We start from the raw sequence: 9,162 nt of genomic DNA on the forward strand, positions 1-9,162 counted from the left end.
GTAGGTATTCATGCTAAAATGACAGGGCGTGCAAACACGGACACACGAGAGAAGTCAAGACAACCACAAACGCCCGGCGTTTGTGGTGTCTTGACTTCTCTCGTGTCCGTGTTTGCAAGCCCCGTCTTTTTAACGTGACTTTCGGTTTTCACAGACGGGGACTTGGATTGGCACCAGTGGGAAGTCGGCACTGCGTAATATTTGGCAAGTGCCAAATAGACGCCAGAGGATTTTTCTTTTTCAGCTGGCGGCCAGCCGGCGACCTTGGGCGGTAACCTCGTGCCCCGAAAGCTGACGCAGACAGCTCGGACGGCCTAGACGCGGGACTGGGACACTTCGAACGGGGGTTACCGTTTGCGTGTAGTGAACGGCGCGTTGTCCCTCACAGACGCTCATTCACCGGCACGTTCAAGGGAGAACAAGGCAACGGCGCACTTTAACGCTCCGTTACCGCGGTCTCGTCGACCGAGGAACGGGCTTGACGGCGACAGGGATCGCTGCGTGCTTACCACAGGTCGTCCTTTTTCAGAGGTTTCTTGAACCAATTTGCTATCTCGTTGCGCTGCGTCTCCAAATCGGGAGCGGGGCCACCACCTTCCGCCATTTTCGAAGAAGAACCCGGGGCCGACATGACGTCACCGTTCCTGCGGTGAGCTCGCGCCGACGTGAACCGCGTGAACTCGCGGGGGGCACGTGACTTTCTTGCGCCTCAGCTGCAACATTATTGGTGACGTAGTCGCACACTATTTATACGTCATCACTTTTTGTTTTTGTTTGCGCAGCATTGCAAAAAAAATTAAATTGTACTTATTTCACAATTCTCACAAAAACGCTTAAAGTGAACGTAACTGGTGTACTTCCTCAGTGTTTTACATAAGTTCTCTGTAACCGCGCATTTAAACAAGGTACGATTGTCATTTGTGTGTGTGTGTGTGTGTGTGTGTGTGTGTGTGTGTGTGTGTGTGTGTGTGTGTGTGTGTGTGTGTGTGTGTGTGTGTGGCTAACAAATTTAAGTTATTGCATGTTTATAGACCACCTTCTATTAATAGCTTCCAATTCTGTGCTTACCTTCAACAGCAGCGGTAAATTATATAAACCGCTAATTGACTGTACAGTGTCGCCGTCTTCCTATGACCAAAAGCGCGGCCCTGTTTTTTGTGCGCAAAGGCAAAGCCTAAGCAGCATTTGCCCCCCTTTGCGCCGGTTGTGGGTGGGCTGCTGCTGCATTTGTCATGTCCGGCCGATATTATTGATAGTGTGATTCCCCGGTGTAAAAGAAGCACTCATGGTGAGCCTGAGTTTCAAACCTAACGTGACGTAATTTCAGTCGACAGGAGTTGCGTTCCGCATGTTCTTTGATTGCATACGGGATTCCGAAAACAGTTATCGGTACCTTCGCTTGTATTCCCCATGCAATGGCTCCTTCGAGGAGTGGATAGGCGTTGTCACTTCTCGAAAATAACCTGAGCATTTTTCTCTCTCTCTCTTTGCAGTAGCACAAGAGAGACCATGTGTACGGCGTATCGTACTCAACACCAAGGGGGTTCGTTGCAACCGCATTGTTTGAGAGATTCGTTTAGGCGTGAAAGTTCACTCGCCGAGGCAACCGTCCCTCGCTTTCGGAGTGCTAGCTGATCGCTCATGTGTGAATAATAAGTCGATTGAAACGGGTTGTCGAAATGACGGCGCACTTTAAAGGACTGATTTAGCGGGCATGTCGGCAAGACCGGTCGTTCTGTAGAGACCCTCTAAAAAAACCTCCCGAACGGGATATGCAACCATCTCCGGTACGTTGAGTCAAATGTGTTGTAAACCCAGCGTCCGGCGTTGTTTTACACCCGTTTCTCTTATCGCATGTCTCTGCGCTGAATTTGTTGCCTAGACTTCCGCAATAGCGCGACTACCTGGGGCATGCCGATTGCAGATTGTTTCCGCTTTGCCTCGGCTTTTTTAGAACGGTGAACTGATTAACAAGTTATGGGCTTTCAACCAGGAGTGTTCTCCGTGCTCTGCTACGCTTTGTTACAGTGTGTTTGAGAGATCTTCGGCATCTTTTAATGGCGACACCTCTTGTAAGACACACTGCTGCGCACGAAACCAGCAACGATAGTGACGGTTCTCTCAATTTTGTGATGCAGGAATGAATAAGCTTAATAAACACGTCGGGATGCCACAGGCGCAACATTCAATTCGAAGTTTAAAACTAAATATTTTTGTTCTCACGTTCCAGTGTTTTACTTTGTCTGCATACCAACGATCTGCTTGTTTGTGCAAAGGCAGTAAGACAAAACAGTTTCATAGGAGTTTGAAAGCTAGTTCATCTCAGACTGACCAACATTCTTTGTCTTCAAGGCACTGGAGTGCACAGCGCATTTACTTCAAGTACTTACGCTTGTAGCACACACAGTAATAGTTGTGCATTTGAGGTAATGTAGTTCATATTACAAAACAACTGACATATATAGAAGTGTTTGCCTTGACTGTACTCAATCACTTCCAAGTGCACTCGTACCCAAAATAATTGTGTGTGCAAGCTCATCTAGTTTTTATTTGCACTAAGTTCCGAACTCCTTAAAAAATCCTGCAGTTACTGTTTGCATGCATTGCACTTGCTTTGTAGCAGAAGGAATGGATTACAGATTCTATGCGCAGCTTTGATGCCGATGCTGCATCAGTCAATCATGTACGTATTTTTGTGAATCTGCACAAAATTAGTTTGCAACGTGAAGTCAGTGAACAGACGTGGCTGAAGAAACTGAATCCTCATGTAGTTTGCCTATGATGCAGTTTTAGAGCAGCGTATACCACTTGAAAGAGTGCCTTGGCGACTGGCACCACTACTTTCAACTTTTGCATGCATTTTTGCTTCATCCTGCTAATAAGTTGGATAAATCAAAGCAAGTATGAATCTTGAGAAATGCCTTACGGATGTTTTTTTATACATGAAAGTTCCGGGAATGCCAGACTTGACACCAGTGACATTTTTGCAACATCATGACACAGATTGAAACTTGCCAGTGTTGTGCGTCATTTGGGCTAGGTGTAATGTGCTGGGGTGCCTATAGAATGACAGATCAAGTGAACAATCACTCACACTCATGCTTACTGACGTTAGTGAATCACGGTCATACTCACTCACACTGGCATTCACACACATTAATACATTAACCTGTGCTCTTTCTGACTCATACCCACACTCGCTGGCACTCACCCATCATCTCACTCGCCTTTATTGACACTCTTCACTTGTATGCACAGCTGTGAAAACAAGCAACTGTACTCTTAAGTGAGTCCATTATCTTGCCCTTATAGGGGTACTGACAGGAAAATTTTGAGTTGTTTTCTAGCATCAAATGAAATGGCCAAGCCCTCAAGAGCCTAGAAAATGTACTGCTATGCGTGAGTGTGCCTTGAAAAAGCAATTACAGTATGTCTCTAAAAGCTAGCTTCGGTTTCTACAATACCCGGACATCACGACACGGTATGAGCTTCTCATCACGTGCTCGAGCAAGATATCGCGACTTTTTCAATGCCGCTCCGTGTCGTGTCTTCATTGGTGACGCTCAAGTGACCATTTTGGAAGTTTTGGTATCTGTCGTCGTTACAAGTAGCCAGACTGCTACGTGAAGTCACCAGAATTAGTACTGTAGCCTGACGTCCAGGTAGTGCCGATGTTGGTAGGTGCGCCATGGGAAAATTGACTTTAGTATCATTTGCTCAGGTTTACGCTCGCTCAGAGCTGTCTCTGTATACAGATTTGTATGGCAGTGTAAACTCGCTTTCGAAAAAAGGTGTCAGTACCCCCTTAATGCTACATATGTGGTAAGAATGGTCAATAGGTCACTGTTGGCAAACCTCAGAGTTCGTTTTTCTTTCTGCATTCCAGTCGTCAACGTTGCGGCCGTATCTCACAGCCGTGAGGCACACCCTGAACGCGGCCATGTGTCTAGAGAACTTTTCCTCCCAAGTCGTGGAGAGGCACAACAAACCGGAAGTTGAAGTCAGGTAAAGGTCGCTAGCATTGATGGCTGGGTGGGTTGGTGTGACATCTTTAAACTGGTACAGTGCCACAGGGAAAGGAAGAAACAGCTGAGCCACCCAAAAGAAAGAACCGAGCGCTGTTTCAGCACGTGTGTTAAGCGCTAACACACATGCTTCCTTGTTGCGCTGTACTAGTTTAAGCTGGTAAAGGGGCTTTGGAGTGTTTGCCTCATCTGCTCAACTGGAGGTCCAGTTTTAGAGATTCTTGCGATAAAATTGATCCCTAGATTGCACCACTCAACAATCACTGCTTGATAAAAATGTTCTGTGGAGGCCACTTAGAGGACCTTTGACCTTTTCCCTGCCGAGTTGTCTGGCCGATAATCTTAAAACACTGAATTTTCTTTGACTGGTCACTTCTGCATGTCTTAAAACGATCAGAAAATTCATAAAATCCATTTTATTGGTAAGCATGATAGAAAATATACTTTTAATATTGGGCGGAAGATAGGCTTCACTGCACAACACAATGAAGACTAAAGTTCAAAAACTACACCCATTCCAGGTACCTTAATGCCATACATGGGCATGAAAACAAATTAGGTGGGATCCGGATCCACAACCTTTGATTTGTTGTGGTTTCAGAGGTTGTGGGTTCGTATCCCACCGACAGAAAGGGTGATTTTTCGTCCACTTTAATTTACTTTCAGTTTAAAGTTAGAATCATTAAAGTACAGTTACGAAACAGCAAATAATGACCCCTGTGCTTTCCTTGGCTTAACTGTCCGTTTCATTAGTTGCGTATAATACAGAAAACGAGCCCATAGGGCAACTCCCCTAAAATAAGGTTACAGGGAAAGATTGGGACGAAAGAGGAGAAATTTTTTTTTGAAGGGCTCATTTTTTTTTTTGTTAGGCACAACCAGATGAATCCAACGGACAATCAGGCCAGGAAGGGGCCATTAATTGTTGTCTTTAACTGTAGTATAGTAATAATGATGTAAATTGAAATGAATTGCAGTGGACAAAAAATTGCCCTTTCATCCCATCGATGGAAAGGGGCGATTATTCGTCCACTTTAATTCATTATTGCTATACTACAGTTAAAGACTGCAATTAATCGCCCTTATGCTTTCCCTGGCCTGTCTGTTGGATTCATTTGGTTGTCTCTAATAAAAGGATTGGGCGGCTTGACTGCGGCAGCGCTTATGTCACTGTGGCCGAGGCCAGCTTTTCTTCGGTAAGGGCAATACAGACAGTGCAAACAAGCCTAGTCTTTTACTTTAGGAAGAGGGTTAAACGTTTCCGGCCCGTGGTGGTATTTGCATCGTTATGTACAGATCGACTGTAATGCTCGTGTTGCATTCAGTGTGCAAGGGTCTTCCGAGTCTCACAACCCACGGTGTTGATCAAACACGCAGGAGCAGCAAGGAACTACTGCTGACACCCGTGGTGATAAGCCGAAACGAGAAGGAGAAGGTTCTAATCGAGGGCTCCATCAACTCCCTTCGCATCAGCATCGCCATCAAGCAGGCCGACGACATCGAGCACATCCTCTGCCACAAGTTCATGCGGTTCATGATGATGCGTGCCGAAAACTTCATAGTAGCTGCGGCGCAAGCCCATCGAGGTGATTGCTTTTTCTGTCAGCCCGACCTTGCCCGGTTGATCTGGATGGCTGGAATGCATTCGAGTGAACGAACAGGGGAGGGCAATAGACACTGCTAATGCCTCAACTTCAAGGGCTTTTTTGTACGCTTTGTCGGTTGGTTTGTGGGGTTTGACATCTCAAAGCAACTCGTGCTGCCGAGAAACACCGTCCTTACTGGAGGGCTCTGGATATAATTGTGACCGCAAACACTGAGCCATCGCATCGGCCCTTTCAGTGCGCTTGACGTTTTGCCGACTGCTCGTGGGAACAAATACAGGTAGCTCAGACAGGATGTTGTGTGCTGGTAAAAGTGAACTTCCATTTAGCACAGGTATAGCAAATTGTCAGAGATGGGTCTTGCCAGAATTTCTTTTTTTTTTTCTGTTACGCTTTAAGGAACGGGCGTATTCTGGGTGTCTTTCTGGTACGCAACAAGAATCGTCGTTTTTCCTTTCTCAAAAACTGTGTGCTTGCTACTTTTCCCATAAAAAATGTCATGTCAAGTTGATAGCGTGCGCGGTCATTCGTGACCAAACAGTACCGGGCACGCTGCGATAACGCAAGGCAAGTTCACGAGATTGATGATGGTTATTGTTATGCACCAAAAAGACGTCCCAACCGGTCCCACTACAGATTAGTTTAATGGTGCTGTCACTGAAACCATTGACGTGACGTGCATTTTGCCTGTTGGCAGGGCTACGACATCTCATTCCTCATCACAAACTTCCACACGGAGCAAATGTACAAGCACAAGCTCGTCGACTTTGTGATCCACTTCATGGAAGAAATTGACAAGGAGATCAGCGAAATGAAGCTGTCGCTCAACGCAAGGGCGCGTATCTGCGCCGAGGAATTTCTTAAGCGGGTGAGTTCGTGTTATGCATTGCAATCGCGGGTCATGTTGCACAGTGCACTTATTTCCTTGTGCAATGATAGCGAGCGGCACCGTGCAATTTCTGACTAGGCTCACGTATCAAAATGTATATATGTACTTAAGATTCCTCTAAGCACGAGAATTCTACCTTTAGGCCATTGAATGCTTGAAGACAAGTGTGTTAGTGCAGAGCTTATTCATGGCGTCTTTCTTGCTTGTACAGGGTGATTCTTTTTTAGAACTGACTTATTTCATTGGGCTGTAGTTTCGTTACAAGTTATCAGATTTTAATGCAGTTTGCGGCAAAGGATTCCGAAGGATGAAAATTTAATGGCCCATCCCTATTTTTTATTTGCAACGCCAAGAAAGTAATAAATAAGAAATAGCGAAAACCACGACATTCCGCAGATTTACATAAAGGAGGGACTGCATACTGTTGAAGTCAGAACAGTTTAACCTTTTTAGGTGGTGATTTCAACACCTACTGTAGAGTAAGTGATTACAAACCTTTATAACCTTTACAAACCTTTACTAGTCACGTTTGGTATGCCGCATAACAATAAGTTTTTAACGTTTTGTAGGTGCAAGCCATCCCTCCTTGCATAGGATTTCGTGGTTTTCGTTATGTCTGATTAATTTTTTTTTTTTGCGCTGCAAATAAGGAAACGGGATGCGCCAATAAATTTTCATACTTCTTGAAGGTCTTCCTGCAAAATCGCATTAAAATCTGATATCTTGTAACAAAGCTACAGCCCAATGAAATAGGTCATTTCTAAAAGAATCACCCTATGCAAGAGTTGCCGTTGCAAGATGAAATTTTTCGGCATGTTCATCGGCAATCAAGGCGAATTTTTTTATCGATTTAGTTTTATTTGGTAAGCTCAACACTAGTCATCATGAGAGAACTGATATGTTATTGTTTTATCCGCTCACTGCAGTGTAGATCCAGTGCACCAGGCTTAAGCATTGAGTGCCCATTTTGTGCCTTTGAATATACTGGTGTTCGGTACTGTCAAGTTGAAAGTGCCATTTCTTGTTGCAGTTTTGACAAGGTCATCGACTGCTGCTGCTGCTGGCAATGGTTTTTCTCCCACACACACAAGAACATTTATATAAATATTCTATATGAATCATGTTATTGTAATAAAACATTTTTTCTTTAATAATATCGAGCCTTGTGGCTTCTTTTACCTTGAATCTAGACCTCCTATCGAGACTGCATGCTCTACCGTGCCCTTCTACCCCGGCGTTTGTTTTGCACATGTCCTCCTAATGCTCTGCTAGTCTAACACCACAAGCTCCATTCCCAGACAAAGTATTAGATTTGTGTTAAACTCGTGTGAACATAATACGAACAGTCCTCATGGATTGAGACGCGACATCAAAGCATTCAGTTTAATGACTAGTACGTGCAATGTTTCGAGATCACTGTGTCGTGCCGCAATCAAAATGGTTGCTATAAGTAATGCTGGCTCAGATGCAAATGTTCTAGTTGAAATTATGGCAGTATGACACAAACTGAAGACTGTGTAAACGAAAGTAATGTGCAATTCTCGCATCTCAGTTCGTGAGGACTGTACATTACCCCCTTCTGAGTGTGACCAGCCGTCACCGTTTTTGATGACAAGGTCCAAACATCTGAAAACTAGGGGTGTGCGAATATTCGAAATTTCGAATATTTTTTCTAATAGTGTTCGCTATTCGATTTGATTCGCACTGGAATTTTACTATTCGAACTATTCGAACTTCCCAAAAACAAATACAGTCAACGTCCGATTGAAAGTGACCCCTTCAGATTTTCAATATGCTTCACCTCATTACACTCGTATTGCGGCAAAGCTGCCTTTCAAGCTCCATTACGATTGAACTTAGGCAAGACACAGTCAACGTCCGATTAGAAGTGGTCCCTAGATTTTCAATATGCTTCACCTCATCACACCCCGGTATTGCGGCAAAGCTGCCTTTCAAGCTCCGTTACGGTCAAACATTGCGAAGAGACAGTCACCATCCGATTGGAAATGGGCCCTAGATTTTCAATATGCTTCACCTCATCACACCCCGATATTGCGGCGAAGCTGCCTTTCAAGCTCTGCTACGGTCGCAAATGTAAACTCAAGAAAACGCTGGTTCCGACATGGAGATGAGAGATGTGGCAGAGGTGGGGGCTCAATTAATGCTGTTTTGGACCTGAAATTTGGGTAGGTAGTCCGAAAAATCGGACACCGAAGCTTTTTAGCATCCAAAATTTCAGATGTTCTTATATATCGACGTCTACGAGGCAGATTTGGGACACCTGACTTGAAGGGAGCACACCTTTGTCCGCCACGTCAGTTGGGCTTCCACAGAAGTTGAAAGAGGAGGAGAGGCTGAGGAAATGGCATCTTTGCCTATCACGTGCAAAGTGTTGTCGGCAACACTTTGGTTGCACCAAATCATCTACCTAAATACAATTCGGCCTCTACATTGCCTCATTCTTGATAAGACAACTACGAAACACCCCACCAGTCCTTCATCAACCTAGCAAAAAGAAACACTTTCATGCTGCTATCTCATAAGAATATGCTTAGGAATCCTCTCTCTTTTTCTGCAATTTCGCTTCGAAGTATTAGAAAAATATTCGAATTCGCTTCGCACCCAAAATTTTGCTATTTGCACA

At 44.6% G+C, this 9,162-nt stretch overlaps 2 protein-coding genes across 2 annotated transcripts in view; one reads left to right on the forward strand and one right to left on the reverse strand.

The window, feature by feature from the left end:
- Positions 1-638, reverse strand: part of LOC119396045 (ubiquitin carboxyl-terminal hydrolase 15-like) — a 57,209-nt gene extending 56,571 nt beyond the window's left edge. Inside the window, 1 exon segment of the mRNA XM_037663092.2 lies at positions 510-638. Coding sequence (XP_037519020.1) covers positions 510-631 — 122 coding nt within the window. The 5' untranslated portion in view covers positions 632-638.
- Positions 639-1,162: 524 nt separating this feature from the next.
- Positions 1,163-7,672, forward strand: LOC119396046 (actin-related protein 2/3 complex subunit 4-like). The gene is given in 6 exon segments (XM_049416892.1): positions 1,163-1,288; positions 3,887-4,005; positions 5,403-5,589; positions 5,591-5,611; positions 6,327-6,497; positions 7,549-7,672. Coding segments are annotated over 6 exon segments (507 nt in total). The 5' UTR covers positions 1,163-1,285; the 3' UTR covers positions 7,555-7,672.
- The last annotated feature ends 1,490 nt before the right edge of the window (positions 7,673-9,162 follow it).

The sequence above is a fragment of the Rhipicephalus sanguineus genome, chromosome 6 (assembly GCF_013339695.2).
Source record: "Rhipicephalus sanguineus isolate Rsan-2018 chromosome 6, BIME_Rsan_1.4, whole genome shotgun sequence".
Taxonomy (NCBI): Eukaryota; Metazoa; Arthropoda; class Arachnida; order Ixodida; family Ixodidae; genus Rhipicephalus; species Rhipicephalus sanguineus.